The sequence below is a fragment of the Salvelinus fontinalis genome, unplaced genomic scaffold (assembly GCF_029448725.1).
Source record: "Salvelinus fontinalis isolate EN_2023a unplaced genomic scaffold, ASM2944872v1 scaffold_1326, whole genome shotgun sequence".
Taxonomy (NCBI): Eukaryota; Metazoa; Chordata; class Actinopteri; order Salmoniformes; family Salmonidae; genus Salvelinus; species Salvelinus fontinalis.
In genome coordinates, this window is record NW_026601535.1 from 24,816 (window position 1) to 46,342 (window position 21,527).

At 50.1% G+C, this 21,527-nt stretch overlaps 1 protein-coding gene across 1 annotated transcript; it reads right to left on the bottom strand.

Moving 5' to 3' along the window:
• Positions 1-1,634: 1,634 nt before the first annotated feature.
• Positions 1,635-21,463, bottom strand: LOC129848998 (NF-X1-type zinc finger protein NFXL1-like). Its single transcript, XM_055916080.1, has 6 exons — positions 21,325-21,463; positions 20,957-21,047; positions 13,820-13,940; positions 11,475-11,634; positions 3,401-3,489; positions 1,635-1,719 (listed from the first exon to the last, which is right to left on the bottom strand). Exons 1-6 carry the CDS (start codon positions 21,403-21,405, stop codon positions 1,689-1,691), a joined length of 573 nt encoding a protein of 190 aa, XP_055772055.1. The 5' UTR covers positions 21,406-21,463; the 3' UTR covers positions 1,635-1,688.
• Between the last annotated feature and the right edge of the window lie 64 nt (positions 21,464-21,527).

Consider the following 21,527-nt stretch of genomic DNA (forward strand, 5'->3'; position numbering starts at 1 on the left):
AGAGAGAAACGGTGAGGGGAGAGGGAGAGAGAAACGGTGAGGGGAGAGGGAGAGAGAAACGGCGAGGGGAGAGGGAGAGAGAAACGGCGAGGGGAGAGGGAGAGAGAAACGGCGAGGGGAGAGGGAGAGAGAAACGGCGAGGGGAGAGGGAGAGCGAAACGGCGAGGGGAGAGGGAGAAACGGTGAGGGGAGAGAGAGAGAAACGGTGAGGGGAGAGAGAGAGAAACGGTGAGGGGAGAGAGAGAGAAACGGTGAGGGGAGAGAGAGAGAGAGAAACGGCGAGGTGAGAGGGAGAGAGAAACGGTGAGGGGAGAGAGAAACGGTGAGGGGAGAGAGAAACGGTGAGGGGAGAGAGAAACGGTGAGGGGAGAGAGAAACGGTGAGGGGAGAGGGAGAGAGAAACGGTGAGGGGAGAGAGGGAGAGAAACGGTGAGGGGAGAGAGGGAGAGAAACGGTGAGGGGAGAGAGGGAGAGAAACGGTGAGGGGAGAGAGGGAGAGAGAAACGGTGAGGGGAGAGAGGGAGAGAGAAACGGTGAGGGGAGAGAGGGAGAGAGAAACGGTGAGGGGAGAGAGGGAGAGAAACGGTGAGGGGAGAGAGAAACGGCGAGGGGGGAGGGGGAGAGAAACGGTGAGGGGAGAGAGGGAGAGAGAAACGGTGAGGGGAGAGCGAAACGGTGAGGGGAGAGAGAAACGGTGAGGGGAGAGGGAGAGAGAAACGGTGAGGGGAGAGAGGGAGAGAGAAACGGTGAGGGGAGAGAGGGAGAGAGAAACGGTGAGGGGAGAGAGGGAGAGAAACGGTGAGGGGAGAGAGAAACGGCGAGGGGGGAGGGGGAGAGAAACGGTGAGGGGAGAGAGGGAGAGAGAAACGGTGAGGGGAGAGCGAAACGGTGAGGGGAGAGGGAGAGAGAAACGGTGAGGGGAGAGGGAGAGAGAAACGGTGAGGGGAGAGGGAGAGAGAAACGGTGAGGGGAGAGAGGGAGAGAGAAACGGTGAGGGGAGAGAGGGAGAGAGAAACGGTGAGGGGAGAGAGGGAGAGAAACGGTGAGGGGAGAGAGAAACGGCGAGGGGGGAGGGGGAGAGAAACGGTGAGGGGAGAGAGGGAGAGAGAAACGGTGAGGGGAGAGCGAAACGGTGAGGGGAGAGGGAGAGAGAAACGGTGAGGGGAGAGGGAGAGAGAAACGGTGAGGGGAGAGGGAGAGAGAAACGGTGAGGGGAGAGGGAGAGAGAAACGGTGAGGGGAGAGAGGGAGAGAGAAACGGTGAGGGGAGAGAGGGAGAGAAACGGTGAGGGGAGAGAGAAACGGCGAGGGGGGAGGGGGAGAGAAACGGTGAGGGGAGAGAGGGAGAGAGAAACGGTGAGGGGAGAGCGAAACGGTGAGGGGAGAGAGAAACGGTGAGGGGAGAGGGAGAGAGAAACGGTGAGGGGAGAGAGGGAGAGAAACGGTGAGGGGAGAGAGGGAGAGAGAAACGGTGAGGGGAGAGAGGGAGAGAAACGGTGAGGGGAGAGGGAGAGAGAAACGGTGAGGGGAGAGAGGGAGAGAGAAACGGTGAGGGGAGAGAGGGAGAGAGAAACGGTGAGGGGAGAGAGGGAGAGAAACGGTGAGGGGAGAGAGAAACGGTGAGGGGAGAGGGAGAGAGAAACGGTGAGGGGAGAGGGAGGGATGTGGAAAGTAAATAACCAAAAGTTCTCAGCTTACCTCATGCTCTCCAAGACAGGCCCTGTACAGAGAGGAAAATATGAGTTCAGTCCCCAGATCCAGCTGCCTGCAGAGCAGTGACGCACTCTGGGATCAGACCACATCAGCACGACCACATGTCGCCCGCTGGCCGTGTGTGGGGGGGGGGGTTAACCGCTGGCCGTGTGGGGGAGGGGGGGTAACCGCTGGCCGTGTGTGGGAGGGGGGGTAACCGCTGGCCGTGTGGGGGGGGGGGTAACCGCTGGCCGTGTGGGGGGGGTAACCGCAGGCCGTGTGGGGGGGGGGGGTAACCGCTGGCCGTGTGGGGGGGGGGGTTAACCGCTGGCCGTGTGGGGGGGGGGTAACCGCTGGCCGTGTGGGGGGGGGTAACCGCTGGCCGTGTGGGGGGGGGGGAACCGCTGGCCGTGTGGGGGAGGGGGGGTAACCGCTGGCCGTGTGGGGGGGGGTTAACCGCTGGCCGTGTGGGGGGGGGGGGGGTAACCGCTGGCCGTGTGGGGGGGGGGGGGTAACCGCTGGCCGTGTGGGGGGGGGGGGTTAACCGCTGGCCGTGTGGGGGGGGGGGGGTTACCGCTGGCCGTGTGGGGGGGGGGGGTTAACCGCTGGCCGTGTGGGGGGGGGGGGGTTAACCGCTGGCCGTGTGGGGGGGGGGGTAACCGCTGGCCGTGTGGGGGGGGTAACCGCTGGCCGTGTGGGGGGGGTAACCGCTGGCCGTGTGGGGGGGTAACCGCTGGCCGTGTGGGGGGGGGGGTAACCGCTGGCCGTGTGGGGGGGGGTAACCGCTGGCCGTGTGGGGGGGGGGTAACCGCTGGCCGTGTGGGGGAGGGGGGGTAACCGCTGGCCGTGGGGGGGGGGGGTTAACCGCTGGCCGTGTGGGGGGGGGGTAACCGCTGGCCGTGTGGGGGGGGGGGGTAACCGCTGGCCGTGTGGGGGGGGGGTTAACCGCTGGCCGTGTGGGGGGGGGGGGTAACCGCTGGCCGTGTGGGGGGGGTAACCGCTGGCCGTGTGGGGGGGGGGGGGAACCGCTGGCCGTGTGGGGGGGGTGGGGGGTAACCGCTGGCCGTGTGGGGGGGGGGGGGGGTAACCGCTGGCCGTGTGGGGGGGGGGGGGGTAACCGCTGGCCGTGTGGAGGGGGGTGGGGGTTAACCGCTGGCCGTGTGGGGGGGGGGGGGGGGGGGGTAACCGCTTGCCGTGTGGAGGGGGTTAACCGATGGCCGTGTGGGGGGGGGGGGGGGGTAACCGCTGGCCGTGTGGGAGGGGGGGGGGGGGTAACCGCTGGCCGTGTGGGGGAGGGAGGGGGGGATAACCGCTGGCCGTGTGGGGGAGGGAGGGGGGGATAACCGCTGGCCGTGTGGGGGAGGGAGGGGGGGGTAACCGCTGGCCGTGTGGGGGAGGGAGGGGGGGATAACCGCTGGCCGTGTGGGGGAGGGAGGGGGGGGTAACCGCTGGCCGTGTGGGGGAGGGGGGGGGGGGTAACCGCTGGCCGTGTGTGTGTGCTACAGTGCGTGTTACAGTCTGTGTGTGTGTCTGTGTGTGTGTGTTACAGTGTGTGTGTTACAGTGTCTGTGTTACAGTGTCTGTGTTACAGTGTGTGTGTTACAGTGTCTGTGTGTGTGTGTGTTACAGTCTGTGTGTGTGTGTTACAGTCTGTGTGTGTGTGTTACAGTGTGTGTGTTACAGTGTCTGTGTGTGTCTGTGTAACATACGTGGGTATAGGGACCAGGCAGGGTGGGCAGGGAAGAGCTTTACGGACAAACGCAGGTTCTGACGCCTGCTCCCACGGGCCTGCTAGGACCTGCAAAACAGGTAGTCAGACAGGAAGTATCCCAGCATACATGTAGACATCCTGCTAGGACCTGCAAAACAGGCAGTCAGACAGGAAGTATCCCAACATACATCTAGACATCCTGCTAGGATCTGCAAAACAAGCAGTCAGACAGGAAGTATCCCAGCATACATGTAGACATCCTGCTAGGACCTGCAAAACAGGCAGTCAGACAGGAAGTATCCCAGCATACATGTAGACATCCTGCTAGGACCTGCAAAACAAGCAGTCAGACAGGAAGTATCCCAGCATACATGTAGACATCCTGCTAGGACCTGCAAAACAAGCAGTCAGACAGGAAGTATCCCAGCATACATGTAGACATCCTGCTAGGACCTGCAAAACAAGCAGTCAGACAGGAAGTATCCCAGCATACATGTAGACATCCTGCTAGGACCTGCAAAACAAGCAGTCAGACAGGAAGTATCCCAGCATACATGTAGACATCCTGCTAGGACCTGCAAAACAGGCAGTCAGACAGGAAGTATCCCAGCATACATGTAGACATCCTGCTAGGACATGCAAAACAGGCAGTCAGACAGGAAGTATCCCAGCATACATGTAGACATCCTGCTAGGGACTGCAAAACAGGCAGTCAGACAGGAAGTATCCCAACATACATGTAGGAGTCCAGGAGAAACATCCTGAATCAGCTGTTCTGATAGGCCCTGACATAACTAATGATATAGTCATTATGTAAACCACAACTATACTAACCAGGTCCCTATACCAACCCGGTCCCTATACTAACCCAGTCCCTATACTAACCTAGTCCCTATACTAACCCAGTCCCTATACTAACCCAGTCCCTATACTAACCCAGTCCCTATACTAACCCAGTCCCTATACTAACCCAGTCCCTATACTAACCCAGTCCCTATACTAACCCAGTCCCTATACTAACCCAGTCCCTATACTAACCCAGTCCCTATACTAACCCAGTCCCTATACTAACCTAGTCCCTATACTAACCCAGTCCCTATACTAACCTAGTCCCTATACTAACCCAGTCCCTATACTAACCCAGTCCCTATACTAACCTAGTCCCTATACCAACCCGGTCCCTATAGTAACCCGGTCCCTATACTAACCCGGTCCCTATACTAACCCAGTCCCTATAGTAACCTAGTCTCTATAGTAACCTAGTCCCTATACTAACCCAGTCCCTATACTAACCCAGTCCCTATACTAACCCAGTCCCTATACTAACCCAGTCCCTATACTAACCCAGTCCCTATACCAACCCAGTCCCTATACCAACCCAGTTCCTATAGTAACCTAGTCCCTATACTAACCCAGTCCCTATACTAACCCAGTCCCTATACTAACCCAGTCCCTATACTAACCCAGTCCCTATACTAACCCAGTACCTATACTAACCCAGTCCCTATACTAACCCAGTCCCTATACTAACCCAGTCCCTATATTAACCCAGTCCCTATACCAACCCAGTCCCTATAGTCCCTATACCAACCCAGTCCCTATACTAACCCAGTCCCTATACTAACCCAGTCCCTATACTAACCCAGTCCCTATACTAACCCAGTCCCTATAGTCCCTATACTAACCTAGTCCCTAAACAAACCCAGTCCCTCTACTAACCCGGTCCCTATACTAACCTAGTCCCTATACTAACCTAGTCCCTATACTAACCCGGTCCCTATACTAACCCAGTCCCTATACTAACCCGGTCCCTATACTAACCCGGTCCCTATACTAACCCAGTCCCTATACTAACCCAGTCCCTATACTAACCCGGTCCATATAGTCCCTATACTAACCCAGTCCCTATACTAACCCAGTCCCTATACTAACCCGGTCCCTATAGTCCCTATACTAACCCGGTCCCTACACTAACCAACCCGGTCCCTACACTAACCAACCCGGTCCCTACACTAACCAACCCGGTCCCTACACTAACCAACCCGGTCCCTACACTAACCAACCCGGTCCCTACACTAACCAACCCGGTCCCTACACTAACCCGGTCCATACACTAACCCAGTCCCTATACTAACCCAGTACCTATAGTCCCTATACTAACCCGGTCCCTATACTAACCCGGTCCCTATACCAACCCGGTCCCTATACCAACCCGGTCCCTATACCAACCCGGTCCCTATACTAACCCGGTCCCTATACTAACCCGGTCCATACACTAACCCAGTACCTATACTAACCCAGTACCTATACTAACCCAGTCCCTATACTAACCCAGTCCCTATAGTAACCCAGTCCCTATAGTAACCCAGTCCCTATAGTCCCTATACTAACCCAGTCCCTATACTAACCCAGTCCCTATAGTCCCTATACTAACCCGGTCCCTATACTAACCCGGTCCCTATACCAACCCGGTCCCTATACCAACCCGGTCCCTATACCAACCCGGTCCCTATACCAACCCGGTCCCTATACCAACCCGGTCCCTATACCAACCCGGTCCCTATACCAACCCGGTCCCTATACCAACCCGGTCCCTATACCAACCCGGTCCCTATACCAACCCGGTCCCTATACCAACCCGGTCCCTATACCAACCCGGTCCCTATACCAACCCGGTCCCTATACCAACCCGGTCCCTATACCAACCCGGTCCCTATACCAACCCGGTCCCTATACCAACCCGGTCCCTATACCAACCCGGTCCCTATACCAACCCGGTCCCTATACCAACCCGGTCCCTATACCAACCCGGTCCCTATACCAACCCGGTCCCTATACCAACCCGGTCCCTATACCAACCCGGTCCCTATACTAACCCGGTCCCTATACCAACCCGGTCCCTATACCAACCCGGTCCCTATACCAACCCGGTCCCTATACCAACCCGGTCCCTATACTAACCCGGTCCCTATACTAACCCGGTCCCTATACCAACCCGGTCCCTATACTAACCCGGTCCCTATACCAACCCGGTCCCTGTACCAACCCGGTCCCTATACTAACCCGGTCCCTATACTAACCCGGTCCCTATACTAACCCGGTCCCTAAACTAACCCGGTCCCTATACTAACCCGGTCCCTATACTAACCCGGTCGCTATACTAACCCGGTCCCTATACCAACCCGGTCCCTATACTAACCCGGTCCCTATACTAACCCGGTCCCTATACTAACCCGGTCCCTATACTAACCCGGTCCCTATACCAACCCGGTCCCTATACTAACCCGGTCCCTATACTAACCCGGTCCCTATACCAACCCAGTCCCTATACTAACCCAGTCCCTATACCAACCCAGTCCCTATACCAACCCAGTCCCTATACCAACCCAGTCCCTATACTAACCCAGTCCCTATACTAACCCAGTCCCTATACTAACCCGGTCCCTATACTAACCCGGTCCCTATACTAACCCGGTCCCTATACTAACCCGGTCCCTATAATAACCCGGTCCCTATACTAACCCGGTCCCTATACCAACCCAGTCCCTATACCAACCCGGTCCCTATACTAACCCGGTCCCTATACCAACCCGGTCCCTATACCAACCCGGTCCCTATACCAACCCGGTCCCTATACTAACCCGGTCCCTATACTAACCCGGTCCCTATACCAACCCAGTCCCTATACTAACCCAGTCCCTATACTAACCCAGTCCCTATACCAACCCAGTCCCTATACCAACCCAGTCCCTATACCAACCCAGTCCCTATACTAACCTAGTCCCTATACTAACCCAGTCCCTATACTAACCCGGTCCCTATACTAACCCGGTCCCTATACTAACCCGGTCCCTATACTAACCCAGTCCCTATACCAACCCAGTCCCTATACTAACCCAGTCCCTATACCAAACCAGTCCCTATACTAACCCGGTCCCTATACCAACCCGGCCCCTATACTAACCCGGTCCCTATACCAACCCGGTCCCTATACTAACCCGGTCCCTATACCAACCCGGTCCCTATACTAACCCAGTCCCTATACTAACCCGGTCCCTATACTAACCCGGTCCCTATACCAACCCGGTCCCTATACTAACCCGGTCCCTATACCAACCCGGTCCCTATACCAACCCGGTCCCTATACTAACCCGGTCCCTATACCAACCCGGTCCCTATACTAACCCGGTCCCTATACTAACCCGGTCCCTATACCAACCCGGTCCCTATACTAACCCGGTCCCTATACTAACCCAGTCCCTATACTAACCCGGTCCCTATACTAACCCGGTCCCTATACTAACCCGGTCCCTATACTAACCCGGTCCCTATACTAACCCGGTCCCTATACTAACCCAGTACCTATACTAACCCAGTCCCTATACTAACCCAGTCCCTATACTAACCCAGTCCCTATACTAACCCAGTCCCTATACTAACCTAGTCCCTATACTAACCCAGTCCCTATACTAACCCAGTCCCTATACTAACCCAGTCCCTATACTAACCCAGTCCCTATACTAACCCAGTCCCTATACTAACCCAGTCCCTATACTAACCCAGTCCCTATACTAACCCAGTCCCTATACTAACCCAGTCCCTATAGTCCCTATACTAACCCAGTCCCTATACCAACCCAGTCCCTATACTAACCCAGTCCCTATACTAACCCAGTCCCTATAGTCCCTATACTAACCCAGTCCCTATACCAACCCAGTCCCTATACTAACCCAGTCCCTATACTAACCCAGTCCCTATACTAACCCAGTCCCTATACTAACCCAGTCCCTATACTAACCCAGTCCCTATACTAACCCAGTCCCTATAGTCCCTATACTAACCCAGTCCCTATACCAACCCAGTCCCTATACTAACCCAGTCCCTATACTAACCCAGTCCCTATAGTCCCTATACTAACCCAGTCCCTATACCAACCCAGTCCCTATACTAACCCAGTCCCTATACTAACCCAGTCCCTATACTAACCCAGTCCCTATACTAACCCAGTCCCTATAGTCCCTATACTAACCCAGTCCCTATACCAACCCAGTCCCTATACTAACCCAGTCCCTATACTAACCCAGTCCCTATACTAACCCAGTCCCTATACTAACCCAGTCCCTATACTAACCCAGTACCTATACTAACCCAGTCCCTATACTAACCCAGTCCCTATACTAACCCAGTCCCTATACTAACCCAGTCCCTATAGTCCCTATACTAACCCAGTCCCTATACCAACCCAGTCCCTATACCAACCCAGTCCCTATACTAACCCAGTCCCTATACTAACCCAGTCCCTATAGTCCCTATACTAACCCAGTCCCTATACCAACCCAGTCCCTATACTAACCCAGTCCCTATACTAACCCAGTCCCTATACTAACCCAGTCCCTATAGTCCCTATACTAACCCAGTCCCTATACCAACCCAGTCCCTATACTAACCCAGTCCCTATACTAACCCAGTCCCTATACTAACCCAGTCCCTATAGTCCCTATACTAACCCAGTCCCTATACCAACCCAGTCCCTATACTAACCCAGTCCCTATACTAACCCAGTCCCTATACTAACCCAGTCCCTATAGTCCATATACTAACCCAGTCCCTATACCAACCCAGTCCCTATACTAACCCAGTCCCTATACTAACCCAGTCCCTATAGTCCCTATACTAACCCAGTCCCTATACCAACCCAGTCCCTATACTAACCCAGTCCCTATACTAACCCAGTCCCTATACTAACCCAGTCCCTATACTAACCCAGTCCCTATAGTCCCTATACTAACCCAGTCCCTATACCAACCCAGTCCCTATACTAACCCAGTCCCTATACTAACCCAGTCCCTATACTAACCCAGTCCCTATAGTCCCTATACTAACCCAGTCCCTATACCAACCCAGTCCCTATACTAACCCAGTCCCTATACTAACCCAGTCCCTATACTAACCCAGTCCCTATACTAACCCAGTCCCTATAGTCCATATACTAACCCAGTCCCTATACCAACCCAGTCCCTATACTAACCCAGTCCCTATACTAACCCAGTCCCTATAGTCCCTATACTAACCCAGTCCCTATACCAACCCAGTCCCTATACTAACCCAGTCCCTATACTAACCCAGTCCCTATAGTCCCTATACCAACCCAGTCCCTATACTAACCCAGTCCCTATACTAACCCAGTCCCTATACTAACCCAGTCCCTATAGTCCCTATACTAACCCAGTCCCTATGGATGCAGGATGTTACATAAATAAACAAACACAACAGACTGACGGTGACAGACTGATATACAGACTGACGGTGACAGACTGATAGACAGACTGACGGTGACAGACTGATAGACAGACTGACGGTGATAGACTGATAGACAGACTGACGATCATAGACTGATAGACAGACTGACGGTGACAGACTGACGATCATAGACTGATATACAGACTGACGGTGACAGACTGATGATCATAGACTGATAGACAGACTGACGGTGACAGACTGACGATCATAGACTGATAGACAGACTGACGGTGACAGACTGATGATCATAGACTGATATACAGACTGACGGTGACAGACTGATAGACAGACTGACGGTGATAGACTGATAGACAGACTGACGGTGACAGACTGATAGACAGACTGACGGTGACAGACTGATAGACAGACTGACGGTGACAGACTGACGATCATAGACTGATATACAGACTGACGGTGACAGACTGACGGTGACAGACTGACGGTGACAGACTGATAGACAGACTGACGGTGACAGACTGACAGTGACAGACTGATAGACAGACTGACGGTGACAGACTGATAGACAGACTGACGATCATAGACTGATATACAGACTGACGATCATAGACTGATATACAGACTGACGGTGACAGACTGATAGACAGACTGACGGTGATAGACTGATAGACAGACTGACGATCATAGACTGATAGACAGACTGACGGTGACAGACTGACGATCATAGACTGATATACAGACTGACGGTGACAGACTGACGATCATAGACTGATAGACAGACTGACGGTGACAGACTGACGGTGACAGACTGATAGACAGACTGACGGTGATAGACTGATAGACAGACTGACGGTGACAGACTGACGATCATAGACTGATATACAGACTGACGGTGACAGACTGATAGACAGACTGACGGTGACAGACTGATAGACAGACTGACGATCATAGACTGATATACAGACTGACGGTGACAGACTGATAGACAGACTGACGGTGACAGACTGATATACAGACTGACGGTGACAGACTGACGGTGACAGACTGATAGACAGACTGACGATCATAGACTGATAGACAGACTGACGGTGACAGACTGATAGACAGACTGACGGTGACAGACTGATAGACAGACTGACGGTGACAGACTGATAGACAGACTGACGGTGACAGACTGATAGACAGACTGACGGTGACAGACTGACGATCATAGACTGATAGACAGACTGACGGTGACAGACTGACGGTGACAGACTGATAGACAGACTGACGATCACAGACTGATAGACAGACTGACGGTGACAGACTGATAGACAGACTGACGGTGACAGACTGATAGACAGACTGACGGTGACAGACTGATAGACAGACTGACGGTGACAGACTGACGATCATAGACTGATAGACAGACTGATATACAGACTGACGGTGACAGACTGATAGACAGACTGATATACAGACTGACGGTGATAGACTGACGGTGACAGACTGATAGACAGACTGACGGTGACAGACTGATAGACAGACTGATATACAGACTGACGGTGATAGACTGATAGACAGACTGCTATAGAGAGATAAGGGAAACAGGCCAATAGGACTCCTTGGTATTTTCCATCTCCACTATAAATATCATACGGGTTCCAGGCCAGCGGACTCCTGACAGACCTCACATCATATAGCAATCCCCACAGCAGAGTTGATGACCTGGCATCAGTGCCACCACGGGCTGATCCAATCCAACGTCTGCTATTCAGTCAATCTGAACCATTCTCTGAAACTGTCCTGGCAGCACGGCTCACACACACACTCACCCTGTCGCTGGTCTTTACCATAACCTGGTCGTGGCAGGGTTGGGGACAGGGGTGTTGGCATCGTGGCAGGGCCAGGAGACAGGCCTGGCGACAGGGAGGGCAGGGACCAGGGTGGCAGCGATGGGTCTCTCTGCTGGGGTGGTGGCAGGACGGGGGACACCTGGTGGGATGATAATCATTTAGAGAGAGTGTTTTTTTTTTTTTTTGTCTGTCTCCATTTTGACTTTTATCTCGTAACAACACAACATCACATAGTGGGCACAATTACAACAATGTCAATCACAACCAATATATCACTATTTACTACATTGTAGAATAACAGTGAAGACATCAAAACTATAAAATTACTACATGATTCCATATGTGTTACCAAATCATATGAGATTCTTCAAAGTAGCCACCCTTTGCCTTAATAACAGCTTTGCACAGTCTGGGCATTCTCTCAACAGTATACAGTAGCTTGTATAAAAGGTGCTCTGGTAAACTGCCTGCTCCTCAGTCCCAGTTGCTAATATATGCATATTATTATTATTATTTTTATTCATATTGGATAGAAAACACTGACGTTTCTAAAACTGTTTGAATGATGTCTGTGAGTATAACAGAACTCATATGGCAGGAAAAAAATCGGAGAAAAAATCAAAACCGGAGGTGGGAATTCTGAGGTTGGTAGATTTTCAACACAGCCCCTATTGAACAAACAGTGGGATATGGATGAGTTTGCACTTCCTACGGCTTCCACTAGATGTCATCAGTCTGTAGAACCTTGTCTGATGCCTCTACTGTGAAGTGGGGACGAAGGAGACAGGAAATAGTCAGGTCTGCCATTACCTGGCCATGCTCTGACCATGCGCGTTCACATGAGAGGGAGCTCTGTTCCAAGACAATGGAATTCTCCTGTTGGAACGTTACTGAAGATTTATGTTAAAAACATTCTAAAGATTGATTCAATACATCGTTTGACATGTTTCTACGGACTGTTACGGAACTTTTGGACACTTTGTCAGCTTTTAGTGAACGCGCTTTCTGACTTTGGATTTGTTTACCAAACACGCTAACAAAAATAGCTATTTGGACATAAATGATGGACATTAGCGAACAAAACAAAAAGATTTTGTGGGAGTCCTGGGAGTGCATTCCGACGAAGATCAGCAAAGGTAAGTGAAGATTTATAATGTTTTTTATGAGTTTTGTTGACTGCACAATTTGGCGGGTAACTGTATGGCTTCCTTTTGTGGCTGAACGCTGTTCTCAGATTATTGAATATTGTGCTTTTGCCGTAAAGCTTTTTTGAAATCTGACACAGCGGTTGCATTAAGAACAAGTGTATCTTTAATTCTTTGTAAAACATGTATCTTTCATCAAAGTTTATGATGAGTATTTCTGTTATTTGATGTGGCTCTCTGTAATTTCTCCGGATATTTTGGAGGAATTTCTGAACATGGCGCCAATGTGAACTGAGGTTTTTGGATATAAATATTAACTTTATCGAACAAAACAGAAAGGACTTCATGTTACACAATACATATGAGTGTCATCTGATGAAGATCATCAAAGGTTAGTGATAAATTTTTATCTCTATTTCTGCTTTTTGTGACTCCTCTCTTTGGCTGGAAAAATGTCTGTGTTTTTCGGTGGTTTTGCGGTGACCTAACATAATCGTTTGTGGTGCTTTCGCTGTAAAGCCTTTTTGAAATCGGACACTTTGGTGGGATTAACAACAAGATTACCTTTAAAATGATATAAGACACATGAATGTCTGAGGAATTTTAATTATGAGATTTCTGTTTGAATTTGGCGCCCTGCAGTTTCACTGGCTGTTGTCATATCATCCCGTTAACGGGATTGCAGCCATAAGAATTAACTAACCTCCAGACGAGCTTCAACGCCATACAACTCTCCTTCCGTGGCCTCCAACTGCTCTTAAATACAAGTAAAACCAAATGCATGCTCTTTAACCGATTGCAGCCCGCACCTGCCCGCCTGTCCAACATCACTACTCTGGACGGTTCTGACTTAGAATATGTGGACAACTACAAATACCTAGGTGTCTGGTTAGACTGTAAACTCTCCTTAACTCACATTAAGCATCTCCAATCCAAAATTAAATCTAGAATCGGCTTCCTATTTCGCAACAAAGCATCCTTCATCACTCATGCTGCCAAACATACCCTCGTAAAACTGACCATCCTACCGATCCTACGGCCCGCTCGTCATCTCGTGTGTGTGTGTGCGTCGGGACGACGTCCCGTGTGTGTGTGCGTCGGGACGTCGTCCCGTGTGTGTGTGCGTCGGGACGTCGTCCCGTGTGTGTGTGCGTCGGGACGTCGTCCCGTGTGTGTTACCTGCACAGTTCTTTACAGCGTGGGGGCTTGGTACTCCTCTCCCTCCCACAGGGAACAGTCAAAGAGGTGGATCCACACACACACTTTATATCCACCGTCTCTGGACAGGGGTAGCAGCTACCTGTAACACACAACGGAAAACGTCAATCTGCGATTGGTGCATCTGTTTAGGGACCAGAGATTATTGTAGTATAAAACTTAGAAGTGACTAATGAGCTTAGTTTACACAGAACCTTGTTTTACTACATAGTTTGTAAACCAACACCATATAGACTGAAAATACAACCTGGTTTCAACCATAACTCTGATCTCACAGATTGTCGTTCCATCCCACCTAGAGATGGGTTACATCCCACCTAGAGAGGTTCCATCCCACCTAGAGGGGTTCCATCCCACCTAGAGGGGGGTTCCACCCTTCCTAGAGGGGTTACATCCCTCCTAGAGGGGGGTTCCACCCTTCCTAGAGGGGGGTTCCACCCTTCCTAGAGGGGGGTTCCACCCTTTCTAGAGGGGGGTTCCATCCCACCTAGAGAGGTTCCATCCCACCTAGATCGGTTCCATCCCACCTAGAAGGGGGTTCCACCCTTCCTAGAGGGGTTACATCCCACCTAGAGGGGGGTTCCACCCTTCCTAGAGGGGTTACATCCCACCTAGAGGGGGGTTCCATCCCACCTAGAGGGGTTCCATCCCACCTAGAGGGGTTCCATCCCACCTAGAGGGGGGTTCCATCCCACCTAGAGGGGTTCCATCCCACCTAGAGGGGTTCCATCCCACCTAGAGGGGGGTTCCATCCCACCTAGAGGGGTTCCATCCCACCTAGAGGGGTTCCACCCTTCCTAGAGGGGTTACATCCCACCTAGAGGGGGGTTCCACCCTTCCTAGAGGGGGTTCCATCCCACCTAGAGGGGGTTCCATCCCACCTAGAGGGGTTCCATCCCACCTAGAGGGGGTTCCATCCCACCTAGAGGGGGTTCCATCCCACCTAGAGGGGGTTCCATCCCACCTAGAGGGGTTCCATCCCACCTAGAGGGGGGTTCCACACTTCCTAGAGGGGTTCCATCCCACCTAGAGGGGGGTTCCACCCTTCCTAGAGGGGTTACATCCCTCCTAGAGGGGTTCCACCCTTCCTAGAGGGGGGTTCCACCCTTCCTAGAGGGGGGTTCCACCCTTCCTAGAGGGGTTCCATCCCACCTAGAGGGGGGTTCCACCCTTCCTAGAGGGGGGTTCCACCCTTCCTAGAGAGGGGTTCCACCCTTCCTAGAGGGGGATTCCACCCTTCCTAGAGGGGGATTCCACCCTTCCTAGAGGGGGGTTCCACCCTTCCTAGAGGGGGGTTCCACCCTTCCTAGAGGGGGGTTCCACCCTTCCTAGAGAGGTTACATCCCTCCTAGAGGGGGGTTCCACCCTTCCTAGAGGGGGTTCCATCCCACCTAGAGGGGGTTCCATCCCACCTAGAGGGGGGTTCCACACTTCCTAGAGGGGTTACATCCCTCCTAGAGGGGGGTTCCACCCTTCCCAGAGTGGGGTTCCACCCTTCCTAGAGGGGTTCCATCCCACCTAGAGGGGGGTTCCACCCTTCCTAGTGATGGGTTCCACCCTTCCTAGGGGCTTGTCAGTCAACATTTCACTGTTAGGTACCTGTTGTATTGTTGGTTAGGGGCTTGTCAGTCAACATCTCACTGTGGTACCTGTTGTATTGTTGGTTAGGGGCTTGTCAGTCAACATCTCACTGTGGTACCTGTTGTATTGTTGGTTAGGGGCTTGTCAGTCAACATCTCACTGTGGTACCTGTTGTATTGTTGGTTAGGGGGCTTGTCAGTCAACATCTCACTGTGGTACCTGTTGTGTTGTTGGTTAGGGGCTTGTCAGTCAACATCTCACTGTGGTACCTGTTGTAGTGTTGGTTAGGGGCTAGTCAGTCAACATCTCACTGTGGTACCTGTTGTATTGTTGGTTAGGGGCTTGTCAGTCAACATCTCGCTGTGGTACCTGTTGTAGTGTTGGTTAGGGGCTTGTCAGTCAACATCTCACTGTGGTACCTGTTGTATTGTTGGTTAGGGGCTTGTCAGTCAACATCTCACTGTTAGGTACCTGTTGTATTGTTGGTTAGGGGCTTGTCAGTCAACATCTCACTGTGGTACCTGTTGTATTGTTGGTTAGGGGCTTGTCAGTCAACATCTCACTGTGGTACCTGTTGTGTTGTTGGTTAGGGGGCTTGTCAGTCAACATCTCACTGTGGTACCTGTTGTAGTGTTGGTTAGGGGCTAGTCAGTCAACATCTCACTGTGGTACCTGTTGTAGTGTTGGTTAGGGGCTAGTCAGTCAACATCTCACTGTGGTACCTGTTGTATTGTTGGTTAGGGGCTAGTCAGTCAACATCTCACTGTGGTACCTGTTGTAGTGTTGGTTAGGGGCTAGTCAGTCAACATCTCACTGTGGTACCTGTTGTATTGTTGGTTAGGGGCTTGTCAGTCAACATCTCACTGTGGTACCTGTTGTATTGTTGGTTAGGGGCTTGTCAGTCAACATCTCACTGTGGTACCTGTTGTATTGGTGGCATTTGATTTGAAGCAGTCAGATGAGGCCCAGAGAATTGAAATGGATTGACCAGAGTTGTTCCATTGTCCCCCTCAACAATAGTGTTGTAAATCAACCTTTGCAACCACAGTGTGTGTCTCTGCGAGGTGTGTGTGGGTGTGTGTGAGGTGTGTGTGGGTGTGTGTGTGTGTGTGTCTCTGTGAGGTGTGTGTGTGTGTGTGTGTGTGTCTCTGTGAGGTGTGTGTGGGTGTGTGTGTGTGTGTGTGTGTCTCTGCGAGGTGTGTGTGTCTCTCTGCGAGGTGTGTGTGTGTCTCTGCGAGGTGTGTGTGTGTGTGTGTCTCTGCGAGGTGTGTGTGTGTGTCAGAGGTGTGTGTGTGTGTGAGAGTCTCTGTGAGGTGAGAGTCTCTGTGTGTGTGTGTGTGTGTGTCTCCACTCCATCCGTGTATATATGACCCATCACCATCAGCTGATAACCTTTCAACGTGTCCCAAACCTTTTCCCAGGCGGCACGGAGCCCAAAGGTCAGCCAATGTGAGACGAGGAGCGTGAATAAATTAGCACTATTTCTCCCGCCTGCCTGTTATCAGCCAATCACATCACAGCACAGGAAACAATAAATTATACAAGACACACAGGAGAGGTAGAAGGGACCAGACATACCACACACACACAGACAAACACGCCAGACACACACACAGACAAACACGCCACAGACACACACACAGACACACACACACAGACAAACACGCCAGACACACACACAGACACACACACACAGACAAACACGCCACAGACACACACACACAGACAAACACGCCACAGACACACACACACAGACACACACACACAGACACACACACAGACACACACACACAGACAAACACGCCACAGACACACACACACAGACACACACACACAGACACACACACACAGACAAACACGCCACAGACACACACACACAGACACACACACACAGACACACACACACAGACACACACACACAGACAAACACGCCACAGACACACACACACAGACACACACACACAGACACACACAGCATTATATCCTACAACACAAACACACCAGTTTACACATTAGTTGACTAGTTAACCCAGTAGTGTTGGTAAACTGGAGAACATTCCATCATTGACTAGTTAACCCAGTAGTGTTGGTAAACTGGAGAACATTCCGTTATTGACTAGTTAACCCAGTAGTGTTGGTAAACTGGAGAACATTCCATTATTGACTAGTTAACCCAGTAGTGTTGGTAAACTGGAGAACATTCCATTATTGACTAGTTAACCCAGTAGTGTTGGTAAACTGGAGAACATTCCATTATTGACTAGTTAACCCAGTAGTGTTGGTAAACTGGAGAACATTCCATCATTGACTAGTTAACCCAGTAGTGTTGGTAAACTGGAGAACATTCCATTATTGACTAGTTAACCCAGTAGTGTTGGTAAACTGGAGAACATTCCATCATTGACTAGTTAACCCAGTAGTGTTGGTAACTAGAGAACATTCCATTATTGACTAGTTAACCCAGTAGTGTTGGTAAACTGGAGAACATTCCATTACTGACTAGTTAACCCAGTAGTGTTGGTAAACTGGAGAACATTCCATCATTGACTAGTTAACCCAGTAGTGTTGGTAAACTGGAGAACATTCCATTATTGACTAGTTAACCCAGTAGTGTTGGTAAACTGGAGAACATTCCATTATTGACTAGTTAACCCAGTAGTGTCGGTAAACTGGAGAACATTCCATTATTGACTAGTTAACCCAGTAGTGTTGGTAAACTGGAGAACATTCCGTTATTGACTAGTTAACCCAGTAGTGTTGGTAACTGGAGAACATTCCATTATTGACTAGTTAACCCAGTAGTGTTGGTAAACTGGAGAACATTCCATTATTGACTAGTTAACCCAGTAGTGTTGGTAAACTGGAGAACATTCCATTATTGACTAGTTAACCCAGTAGTGTTGGTAAACTGGAGAACATTCCATTATTGACTAGTTAACCCAGTAGTGTTGGTAAACTGGAGAACATTCCATTATTGACTAGTTAACCCAGTAGTGTTGGTAAACTGGAGAACATTCCATTATTGACTAGTTAACCCAGTAGTGTTGGTAACTAGAGAACATTCCATTATTGACTAGTTAACCCAGTAGTGTTGGTAAACTGGAGAACATTCCATTATTGACTAGTTAACCCAGTAGTGTTGGTAAACTGGAGAACATTCCATTATTGACTAGTTAACCCAGTAGTGTTGGTAAACTGGAGAACATTCCATTATTGACTAGTTAACCCAGTAGTGTTGGTAAACTGGAGAACATTCCATTATTGACTAGTTAACCCAGTAGTGTTGGTAAACTGGAGAACATTCCATTATTGACTAGTTAACCCAGTAGTGTTGGTAACTAGAGAACATTCCATTATTGACTAGTTAACCCAGTAGTGTTGGTAAACTGGAGAACATTCCATCATTGACTAGTTAACCCAGTAGTGTTGGTAAACTGGAGAACATTCCATTATTGACTAGTTAACCCAGTAGTGTTGGTAAACTGGAGAACATTCCATTATTGACTAGTTAACCCAGTAGTGTTGGTAACTAGAGAACATTCCATTATTGACTAGTTAACCCAGTAGTGTTGGTAAACTGGAGAACATTCCATTATTGACTAGTTAACCCAGTAGTGTCGGTAAACTAGAGAACATTCCATTATTGACTAGTTAACCCAGTAGTGTCGGTAAACTGGGGAACATTCCATTACTGACTAGTTAACCCAGTAGTGTCGGTAACTAGAGAACATTCCATTATTGACTAGTTAACCCAGTAGTGTCGGTAACTAGAGAACATTCCATTAGTTGACTAGTTAACCCAGTAGTGTTGGTAAACTGGAGAACATTCCATTATTGACTAGTTAACCCAGTAGTGTTGGTAAACTGGAGAACATTCCATTATTGACTAGTTAACCCAGTAGTGTTGGTAAACTGGAGAACATTCCATTATTGACTAGTTAACCCAGTAGTGTTGGTAAACTAGAGAACATTCCATTATTGACTAGTTAACCCAGTAGTGTCGGTAAACTGGAGAACATTCCATTATTGACTAGTTAACCCAGTAGTGTTGGTAAACTGGAGAACATTCCATTATTGACTAGTTAACCCAGTAGTGTTGGTAACTAGAGAACATTCCATCATTGACTAGTTAACCCAGTAGTGTTGGTAAACTGGAGAACATTCCATTATTGACTAGTTAACCCAGTAGTGTTGGTAAACTGGAGAACATTCCATTATTGACTAGTTAACCCAGTAGTGTTGGTAAACTGGAGAACATTCCATTACTGACTAGTTAACCCAGTAGTGTTGGTAAACTGGAGAACATTCCATTATTGACTAGTTAACCCAGTAGTGTTGGTAAACTGGAGAACATTCCATTATTGACTAGTTAACCCAGTAGTGTTGGTAACTAGAGAACATTCCATTATTGACTAGTTAACCCAGTAGTGTTGGTAAACTGGAGAACATTCCATTATTGACTAGTTAACCCAGTAGTGTCGGTAAACTAGAGAACATTCCATTATTGACTAGTTAACCCAGTAGTGTCGGTAAACTGGGAACATTCCATTACTGACTAGTTAACCCAGTAGTGTCGGTAACTAGAGAACATTCCATTATTGACTAGTTAACCCAGTAGTGTCGGTAACTAGAGAACATTCCATTAGTTGACTAGTTAACCCAGTAGTGTTGGTAAACTGGAGAACATTCCATTATTGACTAGTTAACCCAGTAGTGTTGGTAAACTGGAGAACATTCCATTATTGACTAGTTAACCCAGTAGTGTTGGTAAACTGGAGAACATTCCATTATTGACTAGTTAACCCAGTAGTGTTGGTAAACTAGAGAACATTCCATTATTGACTAGTTAACCCAGTAGTGTCGGTAAACTGGAGAACATTCCATTATTGACTAGTTAACCCAGTAGTGTTGGTAAACTGGAGAACATTCCATTATTGACTAGTTAACCCAGTAGTGTTGGTAACTAGAGAACATTCCATCATTGACTAGTTAACCCAGTAGTGTTGGTAAACTGGAGAACATTCCATTATTGACTAGTTAACCCAGTAGTGTTGGTAAACTGGAGAACATTCCATTATTGACTAGTTAACCCAGTAGTGTTGGTAAACTGGAGAACATTCCATTACTGACTAGTTAACCCAGTAGTGTTGGTAAACTGGAGAACATTCCATTATTGACTAGTTAACCCAGTAGTGTTGGTAAACTGGAGAACATTCCATTATTGACTAGTTAACCCAGTAGTGTTGGTAACTAGAGAACATTCCATTATTGACTAGTTAACCCAGTAGTGTTGGTAAACTGGAGAACATTCCATTATTGACTAGTTAACCCAGTAGTGTTGGTAAACTGGAGAACATTCCATTACTTGACCTTTAACCTCTGTGTGTTACCTTGGTGACAGACGGCCCTCCTGACAATGTGACTAATATGCTGTGTGTTACCTTGGTGACAGACGGCCCTCCTGACAATGTGACTAATATGCTGTGTGTTACCTTGGTGACAGACGGTGTGTGTTACCTTGGTGACAGACGGAGGGACATTTGTGGTTCCGGCAGCCCAGTGATCGTCCACAGCTCTGGTCACATGGTGGGCAGTTACCAGGGCAGCACTGTCAACACAGAGACCTAGTCTTTAACCTCAGACCACAACTCAGGGGGGGGACAGAAGATCTCAGGGGGGGGAGACGAGAACTCAGGGGGGGGGGGGGGGAGACCAGAACTCAGGGGGGGGGGGAGACCAGAACTCAGGGGGGGGGGTGGAGACCAGAACTCGGGGGGGGGGGGGGGGGGACCAGAACTCAGGGGGGGGGAGACCAGAACTCAGGGGGGGGGGACCAGAACCAGAACTCAGGGGGGGGAGACCAGAACTCAGGGGGGAGAACTCACCTTCCTCCTGCACTGATGCCGTGAACAGCCTCTGGTGTTGGGACATTTAGACTCACAAAGGTACTCCTTATGACACGGCATGACACGCGTGTACTTCCCACAACGACACTGTTTCTCTACCTCCTGGGAGACAGAGAGGAGAGAGAGAAGGAGAGGAGAGAGAGGAGAGAGAGAGAGAGGGAGAGAGAGACAGAGAGGAGAGA

Excerpts from the sequence above, each read along its gene's own strand:
- LOC129848998 (XM_055916080.1), bottom strand. The coding sequence starts at position 21,405 with ATGCCGTGTCATAAGGAGTACCTTTGTGAGTCTAAATGTCCCAACACC. Across the intron at positions 21,048-21,324 it reads GGCATCAGTGCAGGAGGAAG|TGCTGCCCTGGTAACTGCCC; the intron begins GTGAGTTCTCCC and ends CTGTGTTGACAG. Across the intron at positions 11,635-13,819 it reads CGCTGTAAAGAACTGTGCAG|GTGTCCCCCGTCCTGCCACC; the intron begins GTAACACACACG and ends TCATCCCACCAG.